This window comes from Rana temporaria, chromosome 11, assembly GCF_905171775.1.
Source record: "Rana temporaria chromosome 11, aRanTem1.1, whole genome shotgun sequence".
In the NCBI taxonomy this organism is placed as follows: domain Eukaryota; kingdom Metazoa; phylum Chordata; class Amphibia; order Anura; family Ranidae; genus Rana; species Rana temporaria.
In genome coordinates this window covers 135,651,026-135,673,638 of record NC_053499.1, presented here as the reverse complement: position 1 = coordinate 135,673,638, position 22,613 = coordinate 135,651,026, and the positions used below count along the sequence as shown (strand labels likewise).

Sequence of the window (22,613 nt, the reverse complement as noted above, 5' to 3'; positions counted from 1 at the left end):
GTCCATAACATCTCCCCAAGCTACATCACCAACCTCATCTGCAGATATTGCCCAAATTGTCCTCTCCGCTCCTCCCAGGACCTCCTGCTCTCTAGCTCCCTTGTCACCTCCTCCCATGCTCGTCTCCAAGACTTTCCCAGAGCCTCTCCCATTCTCTGGAACCCCCTGATCCAGTATGTCCAGTCAGGTCCAGATGATGTGCTCAGGGTGATGTGCAGTGTTAGTTTTCCGCCACACATAGCTTTTCCTTTTTGGCCAAAAAGTTAAATTTGGTCTCATCTGACCAGAGCACCTTCTTCCACATGTTTTCTGGGTCCCCCACATGGCTTCTCACAAACTGCAAACGGAACTTCATATCTTTCTTTCAACAATGGCTTTCTTCTTGCCACTCTTCCATAAAGGCCAGATTTGTGGAGTGCACTCTAATAGTTGTCCTGTGGACAGATTCTCCCACCTGAGCTGTGGATCTCTGCAGCTCGTCCAGAGTTACAATGGACCACTTGGCTGCTTCTCTGATTAATGCTCTCCTTGCTCTGCCTTTCAGTTTAGGTGGACGGCCATGTCTTGGTAGGTTACAGTTGTGCCATACGCTTTTAATTTTTAGATGATGGACAGTGCTCTGTGAGGCCCCGTACACACGACCGAGTTTCTCGGCAGAATTCAGCCAGAAACTCGATCGGAGCCGTATTCTGCCGAGAAACCCGGTCGTGTGTACACTTTTGGCCGAGGAAACCGACGAGGAACTTGTCAAGCCAAATAGAGAACATGTTCTCTATTTCCTCGTTAGTCAATGAGGAAACTTGGCTCGCCGAGATCCTCGGCGGCTATACAAGGAACTCGACGAGCAAAACGATGTGTTTTGCCCGTCGAGTTTCTCGGATGTGTGTACGGGGCCTGAGATGTTCAAAACTTGGGATATTTTTTAATAACCTAACCCTGCTTTAAACTTCTCCACAACTTTATTTCTGGCCCTCACTGGTGTGTTCCTTGGCCTTCCTGATGTTTGTTCACTAAGGCTCTCTAAAAAAACTCTGAGGGCTTCACAGTATAGCCGTATTTATACTGAGATTAAATTACACACAGGTGGACTCTATTTACTAATTAGGTCACTTCTGAAGGCAATTGGTTCCAATAGATTTAGGGGTATCAGAGTAAAGGGGGCTGATTACAAATCCACGCCACACTTTTCAGATATTTATTTGTAAAAAAATGTTGAAAACCATTTATCATTTTTCTTCCACTTCACAATTATGTGCCACTTTGTGTTGGTCTATCACATAAAATCCCAATAAAATACATTTATGGTTGTAACATGACAAAATTTGGAAAATATATGAATACTTTTTCTAGGCACTGTATAGGACTTCAGTACCCTTGATAGTGTAATATAAAGGAAAGCTGAGTCAAACTGTGGTGAAAAGAGAGTGGAGGGGTTTAAGCACCCTAAATAATAACATATTGTTGGTGCAAAGTCTCTTCTGCAATAAAATATGAATTACTTGTTTACTTGAATGGCTCCCACTCTTGCTTGGGAGTGACGCCATCCCCAATCAAGACACTCAAATACCAGCACCTGTAATAAGCTAAGGACTCTCAATCCTATAGTGATCAAGCGGGCAGATAGAACATTGAGATGAATAGAAGAAGACGACCTGAGAGTGCGGGAGGGTCTGTGGATATGCAGGAGTTCATAAAGATACGGAGGAGCGAGGTTAGGAATGACCTTAAAGTGGATGTAAACCCAAAGTATATATATTTTTTTTTTATGTCACATTGTAGAGAATAAGATTTCCTATCATCTGTGCCCAGTCTTGCCACACAGAGTTAATCTAGCTCTGAGCAATCCACTTGTATTGTTCAGTGAAAATTAACAGACTTTGGCCTCGTACACACGACACATCGTTATCCTCGTCGAGTTCCTTGTTAGGCTGTTGAGAAACTCGACAAGCCAATTTTCTCCATTCCCGTCAAGGAAATAGAGAACTTGCTCTCTTTTTGGCTCATCGAGTTTCTCGACAGTTTCCTCGACAAAAATGTACACACGACCGGTTTCCTCTGCAAAAAATATCTCCCAGCAAGTTTCTTGCTGGTTTTTGCAGAGAAACTCGATCGTGTGTACGAGGCCTGAAGCTTTGTCAGGGTGGATTTCGTACCAAAGAGGAGAACCTCGCTTTTGTCACTGTTCAATTTGAGAAAGTTGGAAGAGAGCCAGGATTTGTTTTCCTGAAAAAACAATTGGTAAGGCATTTGGGTGGAAGGGTGGTAGTAGGTTTAGTGGACAGGTAGAACTGGGTGTCGTACCCATAGCAATGAAAGTGGATTTAAAATGTACTAAATATGAGACCAAGAGTAAGAAGATAGATTATAATCAGACAGAACCCTGGGGCACGCCAGTAGAGAGTAGCAATGGTTGAGATTTATGAATTAAGTACAGCCAGAGAGATAAGAAAATACACTCCAATTAATTTTAATGCACACAAGCACAATAAGGTGACATCTTAAAGATTAGGTTGCATCAAGTAAAGGGATACCGATAATGTAAAAACTCACAATTTCTAGTGCCTGTGAAACACTGAAAAACCACAGTACCCAAAATTGTTCCTAGACGACACCTTAAAAGTTTTTACAGCTCATCAATTTAGAGTTAAAGCGGCGGTTCAACCAAAAGTGTACCTCCGCTTTTCAGAACCATCCCCCCCTCCGGTGTCACATTTGGCACCTTTCAGGAGGGAGGGGGTGCAGATACCTGTATAATACAGGTATTTGCACCACTTCCGGGTATAGACTCCCTTCGCTTCACCCCCCAATGTGTTCTGGGAAACACACGGCTCCCAGAACACAGCGGGGACCAGTGAGGACTAATAGCACGGTTTTTCACGTTTTCCTAACAAAGGTCCTTCAAAAACAAGTCAACTCCAATATTTCTCTACTGACAGGTACTCTTTAATCAAAAAAGAGACTATGAATTTTAGGTTATCAACCATTATGTTTTATAATCCTTACTGCCCTATAATGATAGAAGATGAACTTTGGTAAAAGCATTGCTCGTTGCATTGCCTGGAGGAATCCTATCATGCTGTTCTCTCTCTCCTAAGATGTACTTTCTATGTTGCCAACACAAACACCTTAGTGTCTTAACCGTGGCACCCCAAAGATCTATTCATGCATTCTATTAAAACAAGCAATGAATAAACGCTGACACGTCAAGCTGTCTGAGTAATCCCACATCGGCTTTGCTCGCAATAGAAGTCGAAGGAGTTTTATTTTTACAATGATCGTGTCCATTATGTGACTTGTTATAAGAGCCTGAACTAAACATTATTCTCTTTACATTTTTCTATAAATCTTCCCTGAATGCATGGACAAATAAGGAGACCGAACACACACTTTGTTTAAACAAAGATATAACAGAGGTCACTGGAGTCTGTTATAAGACACTTTTATAGAACCCATATTCCACTTATACTGTGTTCAGCTTGGCGTGTCTACTTCAGTTGAACTCCAGTAAGGATAAACATAACCATTTAACTTACATATTATCAGTGTAGCACAGACCCCAGACTGGGCTGGCTGTATTATCCCAGATTTCATTCCCTGCAAGTAGACTTGGGCAGAGTGATTCATTTTAGTGATTTGAATCATTTGGATCAGTTCAGTGAAGTAATTCGAATCACTGAATCGACTCAAGACTCATTTCCTCAAAGCTAAGATTTAGGATCATAACTTCAGTCCTGTGATACTCAGTCAGTACAGTCAGCATATTAGATGTTAAAGGGTTAACCTTTGTGTTTTTTGCATAGGATGCATTACGGTGAAAAAACACCTTGCTGTGTCCGGTCCCCTAGCCCCCCGTTTTACTAACCTGAGCCTCGAATTTCCCTGGGTGCGACCCCATGTCGCTCTCTCCATGGCTTCTCAGCTCTTCATCGAATAGATAGATAGCAGCGCAGCCATTGGCTCCTGCTGCTATAAATCAAATCCAATGACGCGGCCTCCCATGTGGCTTGAATCCTGCTCATTTTGCGAGACAACACTTGCAAACTGAGTCAGGATTTAAAAAAAAAATGCTTGCATTGCGAAACGCTCGTTAACCGTGTTACTTGAAATTCAAGGTTTCACTGTAATTATACAAAAATGTTAACATAACCAAAAATACAAATTATAGCTGGTTGTGGCACACCAAAAACATGAAAAAATTCAGTTTACATTGATCCTGACCTGAACATTGAAAAACAATCTCGGTGTCTAGTGAACTAGAACTCAGGGGACCCCATTGCGAAGGTAAACCGGAGTGAACTCTCCAATAAGGTAGCAAGGACAGTCTAGGATCTTTTAGGTTTGTACTCAATGTGCCCTGTGTACTTCAATGCTTTCTTTCAGTACCAATCAGCTTCTGTACTGGATGTATCCAGGTTAGATCCTATGCAGACTTCCTGCACTGCTATTCAGGAATTTTAGACGTAGGTTAACTAGATCTAGCTGGAGCTGGGATCCAGATAGCCTCTTCTAAGCTGCAGCTATCAGCCCAGAGAGCGTCAGCCCTTAGGCCTCGTACACACGAACGAGGAACTCAACGGGCGAAACACATCGTTTTGCTCGTCGAGTTCCTTGTTAGGCTGTCAAGGATCTTGGCGAGCCAAATTTCTCCATTGCCTTCGAGAAAAAAGAAGACATGCTCTCTTTTTGGCTCGACAAGATCCTCGACAGTTTCCTCGTCGAAAAGTGTACACACGACCGGTTTCCTCGGCAAAAAAAAAAAACCAGCAAGTTTCTTGCTGGTTTTTGCCGAGAAACTCGGTCGTGTGTACGAGGCTTCAGGCTGTGTCTTCTCCCATCGGAACATAGACCATGTTGTTCCAGGCCCCTGCCTATTTATACACACCTCAGCCCCCTACTGGCCAATCACTCCTGCCAGGAATTGGATGAGGCTGTATAAATATGCATGTGAGGGCCTGCCTTTTCCACCCACTAAATTCTGGAACCTTCCAGAAACCAGGGAAAAGCAGCTGAGACTGCAACTAGCAGAACCCAGAACAGCCAAAAGCAATTGAACCTTGCTCCACTGGCTACAGAGGAACCACAAACTAAATTTCCCAAAAGCTAAGAGAGTGCTACTTCAGGTTAAGTGAACCAGTCATTATAAAATCTACTAAGCTGGGTAATAGCAGATACTACAAGGTGTTTCTCCCTTCCTTTTTAAATTAACTGTTGTGTACCTTGGAAGACCCAGCACTATGGGCTGCATTTGTAGATTCAAGATGGCCGTACTTGGTCGATTTATGTTCAAACATTCAAACTATGGGGTTGATTTACTAAAACTGGAGAGTGAAACATCTGGTGCAGCTGAACATGGTAGCCAATTAGCTTCTAACTTCAGCTTGTTCAAATAAGCTTTGACAAAAAAATGGAAGCTGGTTAGTTCCTATGCAGAGCTGCACCAGATTTTGCACTCTCCAGTTTTAGTAAATCACGCCCAATGCTCATCAGACATTCTTTCTTGCCATCATTGAAGCCGCTTTACTAAAGGCAAATAGACGGTACACTGGCAAAGCAGAGGATTGCTTTAATGGAATTTTTATGATGATTGAAAAACACAAGGGCATATCTACAGAATATGATAGGAGTTGGACATTATGAAAATATGTGTTGTAGAGAATCCAATTTCCTGTAAGCAGGATGTTTGTGTGTGCAATTAATACATTCAGGAAAGCATTTGAATACAATTGAATGTCTAACCAAGCAATTATTTGTGCACGGGGAAATGTTTGAGAGTGTGATTTCCTTCTAACTCCATAATTGTCAAGAAACATCCTAAACATTAAAGTGGTAATACACACAGGCGCACTGAGCGTGCCGTCACTGACAGCTCCCACGTGCATGCAGCTCCGGGGCAATCACAGCGCCGGAGCCGCGATTACTGGAGAGATGCCGCAGACGGAGGAGAGGAACGAGCACCACTGCAGGGGCTTCGATCTCAGGTAAGTACTTCATAATGAGCTAGTATGCTATGCATACTAGCTCATTATGCCTTTTGCCGCGTACACACAACCGTTTTTCATAAAGTGAAAAATGCAATGTTTTTAAATGGTCATTAAAAACGATCGTGTGTGGGCTCCAGAGCATTTTTCTCGACGTGTGCAGGCTTTAACCTCCCTGGCGGTATGATTTTTTCAGAAAAAAAGTTGCTGAAAGCGGTACCATTATTTGCAAGGAACTTTGGCGTTTTATACTGTAGGATTGTAATTCTTAGGAATAACTCGCTTAAATTTTTTTATGACGAATTTCCCCACAAATCGCTATCGCACAATTCTGCAAGTGATTATAATTTATTATCGCTGTTTTCTAGCTGCTCTAAAACCATTTTTGACATAAAGGGACACTTTTGGACAATCTACAGTTTGCAGGCAGAAAGAACAGTTTTTATTATATAAAAGTACATGCAGGACACTGGGCAGACCACTAGGGACAAGGGGGGTGTGTATTTTTTACATACAGTACTGTAATCTATAAGATTACAGTATACTGTATGTATTGTGTTTGTTTTTTGAATTCGGCACCGTTCTCCGCCCCCGTGCGTCGTAACGTCGCAGGGAATGGAGATCGGGCGGCACAGGAGGACACTGTGTGAATCGAGCGAGGTCCCGCTCGCTCACACAGCGCGGCGAGCCCGAGTCTGACTCGGGGTTACCGATCGTAGCAAAAAATCTCACCCCGAGTCAGACTCGGGAATACCTCCAGGGGGGTTAACGACGTGAAAAAAAACATGCATGCTCAGAAGCAAGTTATGAGACAGGAGCACTCGTTCTGGTAAAACTAGCATTTGTAATGGAGATAACACATTCGTCACACTGTTACAGACTGAAAAGCACGAATCGACTCTCACCAAACTTTTACTAATACAAAATCAGCAAAAGCAGCCCAAAGGGTGGCGCTATCTGAATGGAACTTCCCCTTTATAGTGCTGTCGTACATGTTGTACGTCACCACGCTTTGCTCCAGCATTTTTTTTTTTTCACGATCGTGTGTATGCAAGGCAGGCTTGACAAGAATCAGACTGAAAAAACGTTGTTTTTTCTAGGACATTAAAAATGGTCGTGTGTACGCGGCTTTTGTCTTGCAGGGTGCTTTGGGAAAAAAAAGAGGGTTTACTTCCTCTTTAAGACTGGGCCTATTTTTCAAACTTGTTTACAATTTTTTTACAATTTTTTTTTGCTAGAAAATTACTTAGAACCCCCAAACATTATAGATTTTTTTCCTAACATCCTAGAGAATAAAATGGCAGCTGTTTCAATACTTTCTGTCTCACGGTATTTGCGCAGAGGTCTTAAGCCTCGTACACACGACCGAGTTTCTCGGCAAAAACCAGCAAGAAACTTGCTGGGAGATATTTTTTTGCCGAGGAAACCGGTCGTGTGTACATTTTCGTCGAGGAAACTGTCGAGAAACTCGACGAGCCAAAAAGAGAGCAAGTTCTCTATTTCCTTGACGGGAATGGAGAAAATTGGCTTGTCGAGTTCCTCGACAGCCTAACAAGGAACTCGACGAGGAAAACGATGTGTTTCGCCCGTCGAGTTCCTCGGCCGTGTGTACGAGGCTTTACAACCGCACATGCAAAAACAGTTTCTGGTATGAATGGGCCCAAAGAGGAACTTTAGTCAAAGCATTTAGTTGTACGTGTTGTACGTCACCGCGTTTGAGAACGTCGAGATTTTGTCTTGACAGTGTGTACGCAAAGAAAGCTTGACAAGATTCTCGACAAGCCTGCCAAGAACCTCGTCGAGGAAAACGATGTTTCTTTTACGACGAGATTCTCGGTCATGTGTACGAGGCCTGACTTTTTACCGCCATGAAAACCGAGCATGTGTACAGGGCTTGAGAGTTCCAAAATCAAAGAGATGCCGTCTAGGATCCAAATTAGCTTACGCATTTCAAGGGCGAACCCTCTTCTTTAGAGCCAAGAAATAATAATTTTGACTCTGAAGAGGGTTTGCGTCTCTTTGATGTTGGAACACTCAGGGTTTTACGTACCACGGTACTACAACCTAGTGGCGTGATGTGCTGTGAACTTGCATGGTTTGTGAGTATATATTTTGTATTTGACTTGTAATAAAGTATCCGTGGGATAATTCACTAGGCCAATGCAACCTTTGTTGTTTGTCTTTCTTGTGGTATTTTTCTCCTCACCCTGTTATAAGGCTCCCCCATCATTCAACTGCCAAGTGCCCATAATTCTCACTCAAACTCATTTAACAGTCCTCCTTTACTTACCTCATCCTTCCATTTTGCTTTTAAATGTCCTTATTTCTTCTGAGAAATCCTCACTTCCTGTTCTTCTGTCTGTAACTACACACAGTAATGCAAGGCTTTCTCCCTGATGTGGAGTGTCATGCTCGCCCCCTCCCTTGGACTACTGGAGAGTCAGGATGCCCACTAACACACAGCTCCTTTCTCTATCTGCAATGTAGAGAGTGTCCTGACTCTCCTGTAGTCCAAGGGAGGGGGCAAGCACAACATCACACCAGGGAGAAAGCCTCACATTACTGTGTGGAGTTACAGACAGAAGAACAGGAAGTCAGGATTTCTCAGATGAAATAAGGACAATTAAAAGCAAAATGGAAGGATGAGGTAAGTGAAAAAATTGTACCTTTACAACCCCTTTAAGGCCAGATCAGTTTAGTTTAACTGCTTAATGTTAATTAATAATATTAAACTCCTTACCTGCCGCTGGTCTAATCTTTCAAATGCTGCATTGGCCCCATATGCATTACAGGATTCCACAATGTATTCTGAGTTGACACCCAGCAGAAAACTTGACTCTCCACAAGATCCATCAGCAACTATAAGGATTCTGGGCCATGCATCTTGTGACATCTTCCTCATGTACTCCTCTGTAAACTAAACACATGCAATCAAATCATTTCTAGTTTTCAGAAATCAGGCTGTGAGTTTTGAGAGTACTATATGTTGTTTGCTCAACTGGTTTCTCCTGCAGCTGGCAATACATTCCCCAATGGGGACAGACCAGAGTGTAATGCCGCGTACACACAATTTCCGACAACAAATGTTCGATGTGAGCTTTTGGTCGGAAATTCCGACCGTGTGTATGCTCCATCGGATATTTGCTGTCGGAATTTTGAGAGCTGGTTCTCAATTTTTCCGACAACAAAAGTTCTTGTCGGAAATTCCAATCGTCTGTAGCCAATTACGACGCACAAAAATCATTGAACTTCATTTTTCTTGGCTTGACGTAGTGTTCTACGTGACCGTGTTCTTGACGTTCGGAATTTCCGACATTTCTGTGACCGTGTTTATGCAACACAAGTTTGAGCCAACATTCCGTCTAAAAAAAAACAAAACACGGTTTTGTTGTCGGAATGTCCGATCGTGTGTACGCGGCATAATAGATAGAAGCTCGAAAATGTGTCAAGTTTTTAGAGCTCCATAAAGACATATCCAAGAGGGACTTCAACACTTATTCATGAATGTATATGCAATAAAGCATGCTTGTTATACTCACTGAAGAACCTAAGGGGTTAATCCTGCGAATTGTGTAAAAAGGCTGTTTGATCCTGTATTCTCTGATCCTCCCCTTCCACTATCACCAATATATCTCCTGATAAGACAGAGCCTTTTGAGTCACTCTACACATGCTCAGTTTGGTGTGGCTGCCAAGCCGCGGCTCCATGTGTGAATGGACAAACAGAGCCACGGCTCAGAAGATCGCCTGCTTGGGTGCCTGCTTGGCTGCTTGCTGTGGGGACACCCGGCAGAAGAGAGGGGCCAGGAACGCTGGCATGGGACCCGAGAAGAGGCGGATGCCCACTGACATTTATTTGGGCCCAAAATCAGCACCAGTATACAGCCTTACTATGCATCTGCTCCTGTCTCAACGCACAATAGACTTTTGTCTATAGTGCAAAGAATAAAAACCGCAGAGGTGATCATATACCACCAAAAGAAAGCTCTATTTGAGGGAAAATTACATCACTTTTGTTTGGGTCGTACAAGCATGCAATTGTCAGTTAAAACGACGCAGTGCCGTATCGCAAAAAATGACCTGGTTATTAAGGGGGTAAATCCATTTTTCCACCCCAAATTACAGCTCCCCTATGTACCAATATAGCATTAATGTACTTCTTTTGCAAAAATAAAACAGCTTTCCATTTATTCTACAGTCCCTTACCTCGTTGGCTTCATGGCTGTTTAAAAACACCTCTCCATTACTTCTGCCTTACTTCCTGGACAGACTATAGGTCATGACACAGGAAGGCGTTGACCAGCTGAGGGTAGATGATGTAGAGTGTGTGCTAATGAGGTCAGCTGGTCCACTCCTTTCTGTGTCATGACCTAAAGTCTGTCTAGGAAGTAAGGCAGAAGTAATGGAGCAGTGCTTTTAAACAGCCAGTCAAAAGAAGTACATTAATGCTATATTGGTACATGGGGGGAGCTGTAATTTAGAAAAAAAAAGGTGAACAGAAGGTGAACTTAAGCCTCGTACACACGACCGAGAAACTCAACGGGTGAAACGCATCGTTTTCCTCATCGAGTTCCTTGTTAGGCTGTCGAGGAACTCGACAAGCCAATTTTCTCCATTCCCGTCAAGGAAATAGAGAACTTGCTCTCTTTTTGGCTCGTCGAGTTTCTCGACAGTTTCCTCGATGAAAATGTACACACGACCGGTTTCCTCGGCAAAAAAATATCTCCCAGCAAGTTTCTTGCTGTTTTTTGCCGAGAAACTCGGTCGTGTGTACGAGGCCTTAGCCTTTAAGGGGTTTTCTCTTTTGTAGTGCATGGAGTCGGGCTTTAAAACCCAGTTAGAACATGAACCAGACTGTGGCATTAACCACTGTGCTACACAATCAAAGTAAGCAAGATTGTATTTATTTTCTTTTCCTCACATCGTAAAGAAAACCTTGAATTTAAGACCTCGTAAATCAAGTGAATTTCTTCACTAAATATTTTCCTTGTTAAATTTTCTACAACGCCATGAAGTTCTCAAAAAACTCCAGTCATTTCACATTGGCTCCCATCCTTCCAGTGTTTCAACACATTTGAACAAAATGGCTATTGGTAATTAAAATAAATAACTTGAAAACCACTTGGCTTTCAAACTGCATTTTTATGTGTTTGCCTGTTGTACTAATGGAGAGGCCAAACAACCTTCTCTATGGCAGCTAACCAGCATTCTGAGCAGACTACAGGGAAAAACAAAGCTAAAAATATCTAATTAAATATAGATTTTTTTTTCTTTAAATTGGAAGCTGCCTTTGTTGTTTTCCACGTGCGGAACTTTTGTTTGCGTTAGTAAGTTGGACTTTAATTTGTACACTGCAGATCCACACTCTGGGAGAGCTTATCGTGGTTGACAAATGTTTTGAAAGTCATTAATTTTGCTTTGTGTTGGCATGTTTTTAATAAACGTATTGTTCTCTGCTGGGAAGACCGGTCTGACTGGATGCATTGTTGGATGGTTATTTCATGGTAATTACATGGGAGATTTTAGCCTCATCAGTTAATCGGAACATGAAGTTACTGTTTAAATATTTGCCTGGATTGCCTTCCATATAATGCATGATCTGGGCATCTCTCCTTTATGCAGTCTGACTGCACGATGGATTTTTGTTCAGTATACATGTTGTTTTTTCTTGCAGTTTATGCTTAACAAGTATCGTAGTGACAGTGGGGTAGATTCAGAAAGAGATACGACGGCGTATCTCCTGATACGCCGTCGTATCGCTGAGATCCGATGGTCGGATCTATGCGACTGGTTCATAAGAATCAGTTACGCATAGATCTCCCTTAGATCCGACAGGTGTAAGTGACTTACACCGTCGGATCTTAGGCTGCAATCTTCCGCTGGCCGCTAGGTGGCATTTCGTGTTTAACTTGTGACAAATATGCAAATGAGGAGATACGCCGATTCAGAAACAAACGCCCGCCCGTCGCTTTTTTTTACGTTGTTTGCATTCGGCTTTTTCCGGCGGATAGTTACCCCTGCTATATGAGGGGTAGCTAATGTTAAGTATGGCCGTCGTTCCCGCGCCAAGTTTTGAATTTTAACGTCGTTTGCGTAAGTCGGTCGCAAATACGGATGGACGTAATTTACGTTCACGACGAAACCAATGACGTCCTAGCAACGTCATTGGGAGCAATGCAAGCTGGGAAATTTAGCCGGCGGCGCATGCGCATTTAAATTGGCGTGGGGACGCGCCTGATTTAAATACTACACTCCCCCTAGCCGCGGAATTTAAATTCCGCCAGGGGATTTACGATCCGCCGGCGCAAGTTTCGAGGTAAGTGCTTTGTGAATACTGCACTAGCCTCAAAATTGCGCCGGCGGATCGTAAATCAGATAGATTACGCGGATCTAAAGATCCGCTAATCTATCTGAATCTTCCCCAGTATGTTCAGAATATTTTGTATATATGCACACACCAAATACACCCTTATGGGATCTTTCACAAGTGGCTTTGCATGAAAAAATTACGATCTTAAAGAGTAACTCCACTTTTGTTGAGAAAAAAACATACCCCTCTGGGTGATCTATGTACTTTTTGGGGATTTTTAACAAAGTGTATAAATGATAATTTTTTTTTGCTAGAAAATTACTCAAAACCCCCAAACATTATATATATATGTTTGGGGGTTTTGAGTAATTTTCTAGGAAAAAAATTATCATTTATACACTTTGTATGTTTACAGGGGTATGTTTTTTTCTCAACAAAAGTGGAGTTACTCTTTAAGATCGTAATTTTTTATTTTTTATTTTATATATATAATTTTAGCAGAGACTCTAGAGAATAAAATGACAGTCATTGCAATTTTTTATGTCATACGGTATTTGCACAGCAATTTTTCAAATGCAATTCTTTTGGAATTTTTTTTTCCCCATGAATTAAAAAAAGAAACCACGAAAGGAAGCCCATGTTTTTTGTATAACGTGAAAGATAATGTTACACCGAGTAAATAGATACCTAACAAGTCATGCTTTAAAATTGCGCCAAACTTCTGTACATTTTTACAGGTTACCAGTTTAGACTTACAGAGGAGGTCATACACTAGAATTATTGTGCTCGTTCCAAAGTTTGAGCCGATACCTGTGGTTTTAGCTCCATTTACATATGCAGGCGCAACCTATGTATGTGATTGCTTCTGCATGCGGGCATGCGGGGACACTTTAAACATTTTTAGTGCAATTTGTACACTTTCCCTTTAAAAAAAAATGTACCGTAATCACTTTTACTTCTATTGCAAGGAATTTAAACATCCCTTGTAATAGGAATAGGGCATGGCAGGTCCTCTTTATGGAGAAATCTGGGGTCTCCTCTATGCTGGAAAACCTGAGATCAGAAAAAAAAAAAGATCTCAAGCTTTTCAGCAAAAAAAACGACAGTGTTTACATCTGCCAGATCCACAGGACTTCGCTTGCAGCCTCCAAGGGTCAAGGAGATGGTCAATGAGCTCACAGCACAGAGAGGAGAGGGTGAGGTAGCTACAGTGCTGTGGTTCCACCCATAGGAACGCCCATAAATTGGACTTCAGCCTGGGGTGGAGCTGACAGCCAGCAGAAACAGAAAACAATACTATATTCTTTATTTGCAGAATCATATTTAGGATCAGTAACATGAGCAAGTGCACTTGATCCCCTGGGATATTTAACAATGGTTATTAACGGTATTGATACTTCTTTAACACAGAACTCCTGCTGAAACTTTTTTTATATGTTAACATAAACATACCGACTGCTTAGTGCATACTGTATTTATTGGGCTCCTGTGAACAGACACACCTCACACATCATGGTTTATCATCTGCACCACCAGCTTCTAAAGGACAGAAGTAGGAATGAGATTGAAGTTTGGGTCAGACATGGGTTTGGGGTGAACCCAGACTGTTTACGGACCCACTGAACTAATGAGGCTAATCGGTTGTCCGAATTCCCACCTGCTGCCTGTAATGTAAAAAAGTGGGGATCAGCCCATTTAACCTCCACCTTCTTCTGGATGGAAATGGATGTGGGGGAAGAGATCTTGTTCTTCAACATTGGAGTGGACTTGATATTTTATGTTCAAAGGCCTCATCCCGTTACCAGACAACTTGAACATATGCCAGACGCTCTATGTTATGTGTAAAGGGAAAATAACTACTAAGACTATGTGATTCATGTTATAGAGTTATTGGCTATTGGCTTGTGCTGTATATACTGTATGCTCATGGTTAATGCTTGTTCCAGAACAAGTTATTTATGCATATTGTACATTGTGTAGTTATCTTATGTGTCATGTGGTAGTTGCATGTATGGGGACGTGCCTGATTTTAGAGGAGAGGAGTGTAGGCAGGTGTTCCCCTTTAATGTGAGGTTACTCCCCTTGGAGGTGTGTCCTCTGTATCAGCCCTGCCCTGTCCCTTTATATAGTAGGAGCAGGAGCCAATGTTAGGCTTCGGTCTGCAGCAGGAGAAGAAGATTCAGTAATAAGTGGGAGAACTCCTCCCCGGGGCCTGGGAGAGGAAAGCCGTGAGGCCTAGGGCCTGGAGAGGAAATGATGAGATAATTTCTTAGTAAGTGGCGCCACAGCACTCCCTTCTTTCAAGCTTGTGGGACTTTATTGCTAATATAATCAGGATGTGGATACTCTTTTGCCCCGTACACACCATCACTTTATGTGATGAAAAAACACGACATTTTCTGTGAAGTAAAAAATGACGTTTTTGAAACTTCAATTTTCAAAGACGAAGTTGCCTACACACCATCGTTTTTCTCACAATGTTCTAGCAAAGCGAGGTTACGTTCCACCACGTTTTCCATTGAAGCTTGCTTCATAACTAGCTTCTGGGCATGCGCGGGTGAAAAAACGTCGTTTTAAACGACGTTTTTGCTACACACGGTCAATTTCTGTGAAGTAAAAGTTGACGTTTTGAAAAACGACACATAAAATTGAAGCATGCTTCAATTTTTTTTGGTCGTTTTTTAGAAGACATAAAACAACGTTTTCCCCCACACACGGTCAATTAAAGTGACGTTTTTAAAAACGTCATTTTTTTTCATCACATAAAGTGATGGTGTGTACGGGGCATTATATTATGCACCTTCCTTACACTGTTTGGGAACTGTTCATGGCATGCACATTGGATTAGGGTGACCAGACATCCCTGGTTTCCGGGGACCATCCCCGGATTGAGGACACTGTCCCTGGACCAAGTCTGTCCCCAGTTTTGTCCCCGGATTGAATTTGAATAGGGGCTGGGGCAATTTCAAAGACAGTCAGTGCAGAATAAAAAATAAATAAATCTGAATTACATTTTTTTTTCCATTATCTGTGCCCCTTTCTGATGATCATGTGCTGGTCGGAGCGGAGGGACCATTTCTTCAGTTTCGGGTGCATGCCCATTGAGCTCTGCTCGCATGTTCTTCTGCCTTGGCTCAAGTCCTGGCCAGCCGCCTGCCTGCTTATCTTCTTGTCTTCCCTGGTGGAGTGATCTTCCTCCGCTCCCCACCCAGTAGTAGCCGGGGCTCAGAGAGTAAAGCCTTGTACACACCATCAGTCCATCCGATGAAAACGGTCTGAAGGACAGTTGTCTTAAGTTAACCGATGAAGCTGACTGATGGTCCGTCGTGCGTACACACCATCAGTTAAAAAAACGATTGTGTCAGAACGCGGTGACGTAAAACACAACGACGTGCTGAAAAAAACGAAGTTCAATGCTTCCAAGCATGCGTCGGCTTGATTCTGAGCATTTTTAACCAATGCTTTTGCATACTAACCATCGGTTTTGACCTATCGGTTAGGCGTCCATCGGTTCAATTTTAAAGCAAGTTCTCATTTTTTTGACCGAAGGTTAAATAACCTATGGGGCCTACACACGATCGGTTTGGACTGATGAAAACGGTCCTTCAGACCGTTCTCCTCTGGCGATCCTTTCGTGTGTACAAGGCCTAAGACTTGACAGGCTGTGAGGCGGACAACGGCGGTGACGGGCAAAGAGTCGCTGATTACCGCTATTACTAGTAAAAAAAATATGTCACTGGATTTCACTTTAAAAATCTGGTCACCTAACATTGGATTGCAATACCAATTTATCAGATTTTTGTAATTCTCCTGTTATTTAAGTAAAGTTCAAAGAAAAGCTTGAGAAAGAAGAAGTAGTAAATGTGAATACCGTATTTATCAAACTTGATTGGCTCAGGAGCAGGTGGTGATTAGGCTGACTGTCCCTGTGCCGTTAAAGTGTTTTAGGTAGATTCAGAAAGAGTTAGGCCGGCTTATCAGTAGATAAGCCGACCTAACTCCGAATCTACGCCGCCGTATGTTTAAGCGTATGCTCAAACAGAGATACGCTTAAACAAAGCTAAGATAGGACGGCTTGCGCCGTTCTATCTTAGCTTGCAATTTTTCGGATGGCCGCTAGGTGGCGCTTCCATTGCGGCCGGTGTAGATTATGTAAATGAGCTTGTACACCGATTCCTGAACGTACGCCAGGCCGCGGCAGTCGAATTACGTCGTTTCCGTAAGGCCTTAGGCGGCCTAACGTTATTCCACCTATGAGGTGGAATAACAATGTTAAAGTATGGCCGCCGTTCCCGCCGCGAGGTTCGAATTTTTTACGTCGTTTGCGTAAGTCGTCCGCGAATCGGGAGTTACGTCGTTTACGTCCACGCCGAAATCAATAGGCCGGTACGGCGTACTTAGCCGCAATGCGCCCTGGGAAATGTAGGCGCCCGGCGCATGCGCAGTGTATAAAAACGTCAAAAAACGTGAGGTCAAGCCTCATTTCCATACAACACGGCCTTCTCCAAACAATTTGAATCAGGCGCCCTTACGCCCGCTCGTTTTAGGCTACGCCGCCGTAAATTAGCAGGTAAGTTGATTTAGAATCATTACTAGCCTAGCTAATTTACGGCGGCGTAGCCTAAACAGGCTAAGCTACGCCGCCGCATCTTTAGGCTCACGTACCTGAATCTACCTATTTGGGTTTGGTTTGATGGCAACCCTAATCTAGAGAAGCCAGCACTGAAGTCACAAGTTCCCAGCACAAGGTTACCAGTAACAAAGGTATTTTTTTTTCACAAGCATTGTGGCCTGACTGCCTTTAGCACCGCCCAGATGAAAAAAAAAAAAAAAAAAAAAAAACCTTGGGCAGGTCGGCTATTCCTTCTATGCATTTTACAGCTTTAATTAGAACTTTAACTGCAGAGTATCTTTAAGTAAATTTATAACCTAAGACTCATAAAAGTCTCGAGTCAGTGACATTCCAGGTGCTTGTGTATTGCCGGCCTCACAGGTCAGGATTTTTCCATGAATATGTTGATCCAGTTATACAAGCTTGGATAAAAGTCTATTTGTCTTCTAAGCAGCATGCTTGAAAAACACTGGAAATTTTCTCTACAAGATGCAGAATGGAGAAGAGAAAATAGTGAAGGTTTAATGCTGGCACATAAAGTATAAATAATGTTTTGAAACCAAGGCTAATTAAGAACAGCAGTGAGACATCAGTTGGGGAACAACATTGGCCCCGGAATGGGATATTTCAGAGCAGAGGCTCTTGCCAGATTATTTTGGGTCCTTCTGACAATTTCAGCTTGATAGAAAATTGGATCTTTATCTGAACTCACTAGGGAAGACTCTTTATTTGATTTAAAGAAATCCTCCCACTAGAAAATATTGATATCACCCACCTGCGCCGTGAAACCTTATCTTATCTCTATTTTGATTCTATTGTTGAGTTGTATACGCTCCCTTTTTTCATAACATCTTAATAAAATGATTGTAATAGAAAATAACTAATGTTTTAAAAAAAAAAAATTAACCTCCCTGGCGGTATGATTCTGTCTGGAATTACGTACCGAAAGCGGTACCATTATTTGCAAGGAAATTTGGTGTTTTATACTGTAGGCCTGTAATTCTTAGGAATAACTCACTTAAATCTGACCAAACAAGAGTCTAATAGGCATCCCGGGTATGACATTTTTTTAAAAACAAAATTTTAAATTATAACATAATAAATAATTATAAATAATTATAGCAAGTAATAATATAATTAAAATAAAAATTATTCAATAATGTAATCAACTCAAAATCACTGAAATTTTCTCAGTTGCAGAATTGTTGCTGTCATTATTATTTTTTTTTTTTATGACGAATTTCCCCACAAATCGCTATCGCACAATTCTGCAAGTGATTATAATTTATTATCGCTGTTTTCTAGCTGATCTAAAACCATTTTTGACATAAAGGGACACTTTTGGTTGCTATGGACAATCTCCAGTTTCCAGGCAGAAAAAAAGGTTTTTATTATATAAAAGTACATGTAGGGCACTGGGCAGACCACTAGGGACAAGGGGGTGTGTGTTTTTTTTACATACAGTACTGTAATCTATAAGATTACAGTATACTGTATGTAAGGTGTTTGTTTACGTTTTTGAATTTGGCGCCAATCTCCGCTCCCGTGCGTCGTAACGTCGCAGGGAACGGAGATCGGCGGCACAGGAGGACGCTGTGTGAATCGAGCGAGGTCCCGCTCGCTCACACAGCGCGGTGACATCGCTGGATCCAGGACAAGGTAAGCCAGCGCACGCTGCAGGCTCTGCACAGCTACCCCGACCGTGACTCAGGGATACCGATCGCAGCAGAAAAAATCCAACCCGAGTCACGCTCGGGGTTACCGCCAGGAGGGTTAAAGACTACTGACACTGCCCAACTGTGTGTCTGTCAGTATATACTGTATACAGTCAGGGGCGGACTGACAACTCACGGGGCCCCCGGGCAATAGAAGATTATGGGGCCCCCGGGCTTACAGATGGCCACCACGCCAGGAGGCAGTGCAGAGGCGGGGCAGCTAAAATCTCTGGATTTTCACATCAAAAGCATGTCAGTTTCGGACATATCAGGGACAGATGTAAAAAGTGGCATGGGGCCCTCGGGCAGTGCCCGAGTAACTCAATGGTCAGTCCGCCCCTGGTCCCTGCACAGCAGCACTCATACTGGGAGTGGGAGTGGGGGTTCCGCACTAGGGGCCAATCAGGGCTTTACCACTTTGCATAGTGCTAATAGTCTAATACTATAAGCATGGAAATAATTATCCAATCACAGGCTAGAGTTGATCCTTGTCAGCCAATACCTAGCTGCAGAGTAGACTGTAGGCAGCACCAGAAACAAATTGCGCCATCAAGCAGGGGTGCCTAGATCACATGACTGCCTTTACAGAATTAAATTCCCTATAACAGGTAAGACCCCATTCACACCTAAGCGACAAAACACCCGACGCGGGACGCTTCTGTCGCTAGAGGGGAGAATTCCCATTGCCGTCTATGGAGATGGTTCACATCTCATAGACGCGCAACGCCTGTCGCCTGAAAAAAAGTCCCGGACCCTTTTTTTCACGCGACAGGCGCGTTTTCCCATAGACAGCAATGGGAATACTTTAGGAAAAAAAAAAATTAAAATTAAACATTTGTAATCGCGGCAAATCTGCCGCTACACGCGAACGCTCCTGTCGCTTAGGTGTGAATGCAGCCTAAAACAATGGGCACATAGTAATTTCTGCTGTGTCCTCAGATGTTTGCTCGGCGTTCAGCTTTAATTAACACAATCCAGAGTGCTTTTCCCTCACTCCCTCTATAGAGCTTACACATAGAATCATTAAGGCAATTAGAACGTGTGATGTGTCAGCTTGTTCCAGATAATGTGACATATCTGGATCGTTGAGATCGGAGGGCAACCGGGGAGCGTCCTTGGAGTGTTAGCAGTCATTGATTATAACAAACATAATGGCAAATATTTGCAGTTCAGCTGCCATAAAATATAAGCTAGCCAATCTTTTACGGTTATATAATTCTGTCCTGGGTCCCTGTTTTTGTTGTCATAGAAAATGACTGCCCATCTCCTAGAATGGGGAGATTTGTGTTCACGTTACAGCCGCTTTGTAAAGTCAAATATAAAAAGAACAATTCTAACATTTCATAAAAATAAAAACTCTTTTTATTGTGTACCAAAAAATAATAATTGCATGTGTTTTCCTTACCCTAAAGGCCAGTCAGTACACACGGTACGATTGTTGGCCAACCGAACGTCTGATTTTTGTCAAAAGGGCGTGTGCCTGGATCTTGTCTTGCATACTAAAGCCTCGTACACACAATCAAATTTTATGGCCTTAATTGTCTGATGGACGTGTTGGGTCAGATAATTGGACCGTTTGTACGCTCCATCAGACAATTGTTGGCTGAATTAACGACAACAAATGTTGGCTGTTCATGCTCACTAACTGCATTGATGGACACAGGTGAGGCTTCATTGTTGGGCACAGGTAGGCTGCATTGTTGGGCACAGATAAAGTTGTTGGTAATATTTATTTTTATAACGTAATTCTGCATAAAACATTTGTGTCATTTCATGAGATAATTTATGAGGGCGAGTTTAGGGGTGGCATGCGGGGCAAGGGTGGGGTTGGTGGGGCTACTGGTGGTGAGTAACCCTTGAGGCCTGGCTAGTAGCTCAGGACTTGAACATTTGAGCCCTGCTAAACACACACTGTTTAATGTACATTGCAGTGGCGGCTGGTGTTTTTTTTATTTGGGGGGGTGGCAAACAACCAGCCCCCCACCTGCTGCACCTCAAACGCTCCCCCCCCTCTCTGCCGGTTCACCGGTATCTACCTCATCAGCGGCGGGGATCGGCGGGCACATCGTGGATCAGCAGGGATTAGCTGGCAAATTGGGTAGGGGATCAGGCTGCGGCGGGCATCTGGCAGTGTCTCCTGTGTCCTCTTCTTTTCTGAGAAGCCCCGCGTATTGTTTACGCGCGGACTTCTGTACGATGGTTAGTACAGCCATCGTACAGAAGTCCCCGGGCAGACATGTACGGTGAAAACGGTCCGACGGACCGGTTTCATCGTACATGTTTGCCCGTGTGTACCCGGCCTTAGGGATTGATTTGCAAAAACTGGAGAGTGCAAAATCTGGTGCAGCTTTGCATGGTAGCAGCTTCTAATTTCAACCTGTTTATGTCTCCCTGCAAAGGTAAAACATAATGGGCTACTATGCATAGCACTTACCTGCATGAGAAGCCCGCAATGTCACCGTCTTCCTCCATGGCAGCGAGCATCCATTCTTCACCAATCTTCCTCAGGGGGCTGCGAACTCCGGCTCTGTGACTGGCCGGAGTCGTGTGACGTCACTTCCGCGCATTCGCGCAGGAGCCGCCTTTAATGACATGACCCCGGCTTGAAAGGGCACATCGTGCCCTTTCAAGACAGCGCATGTGCCGTTAAAGACGTCGCTAGGGGAAATTGCAAATATCTCCGAGACCATGTAGGTCTCGGAGATATTGAAAGCACCTACAGGTAAGCCTTAATCTAGGCTTACCTAGGCTTACCTGTAGGTGTAAGTTCTTCCTGAGCTTTGGCAAAAAATCTGGAAGCTGACTGGTTTCTATGCACAGCTGCACCAGATTTTGCACTCTCCAATTTTAGTAAATCAGTGTAGTGTTTAGTGTGTCTATTTGACACACGTGACCCTTTTTGACGTATGGAAAGCCTTATATCATGATCACGTAAGTTAAAACAGTTACCAAAGATTACCAAGAGTGTATGTTTTCTACTCATAGGTGAACATATATATTTATTAGTAACATTCTAAGGAGTTCCAGACCAATTATTTCACTTGAGATTTTGTAAAGAGATTAATTTAGGAAATATGCAATATTAGAGCCTGATCAGGCAGCGGATTATATTGCTGGCAATGCTTCACCTCCCACAAAATCAACTAAATTTAAATTAGAAATTAATTCATGGATGAGGATAATGAGAAAGCAGTGAGCGAGCTAGGAAGTGACTTCAGAATAATGAGACTGAAGTTTAGTGATTTTGTCACTTTTACTTGCTATAATATTCCATTTGACATGGTCCTTAGTAATTCCTGAAATTTAGGTTGTTAAATATTGGTCATACAGCAGGCTGTAATTGATTAGAAACATAAAATCTGCCTGGTTGATTTGATAATATCTACATTTTTCAATTACATCAGTTTTCTTGAACTGACTGCAGTGTGCTGAGATGAAAGGATAGTTTATCTTAGGAATGGTACTTGACTATATACTGGCTGTGCAGAGATTCACTTTAGTGGCTCAGGCCCCGTACACACGACCAGTTTCCTCGGCAGAATTCAGCTTCCGACCGAGTTTCTGGCTGAATTCTGCCGAGGAAACTGGCCGTGTGTACACTTTCGGCCGAGGAAGCCGACGAGGACCTCGGCGAGGAAATAGAGAACATGTTCTCTATTTCCTCGTTGTTCTATGGGAGCTCTCCTCCCGCCGAGGTCCTCGGCGGCTTCAGGGCTGAACTGGCCGAGGAACTCGACGTGTTTGGCACGTCGAGTTCCTCGGCCGTGTGTACGAGGCCTAAGTGGTTAACACTTCCGCATAGCAGCACTAAGGTTGTCGGTTTGAATCCCAACCATGGCACTACCTTGCCTGGAGTTTGCATGTTCTCCCTGTGCCTGCACGGTTTCCTCCCACATGCCAAAAACATTCTGGTAGGTTAATTGGCTCATGTCTAAACTTTTCCTAGTATGTGTATGTGTAAATGGGAGTTAGGGACCTTAGATTGTAAGCTCCTTGAGG

At 43.0% G+C, this 22,613-nt stretch overlaps 1 protein-coding gene across 3 annotated transcripts in view; it reads right to left on the bottom strand.

Annotated features, from left to right (window-relative positions):
- LOC120917715 overlaps nucleotides 1–22,613 on the bottom strand; it is a 68,161-nt gene that overhangs the window by 32,096 nt on the left and 13,452 nt on the right. For 2 of the 3 annotated variants that reach the window (XM_040329191.1, XM_040329190.1), the window contains one exon: nucleotides 8,719–8,895. The exons of the other annotated variant lie outside the window; for it this stretch is intronic. In XM_040329191.1, the coding sequence (XP_040185125.1) occupies nucleotides 8,719–8,895 (177 nt within the window). The remainder of the gene's footprint in view (nucleotides 1–8,718; nucleotides 8,896–22,613) is intronic. 3 annotated transcript variants of the gene reach the window in all.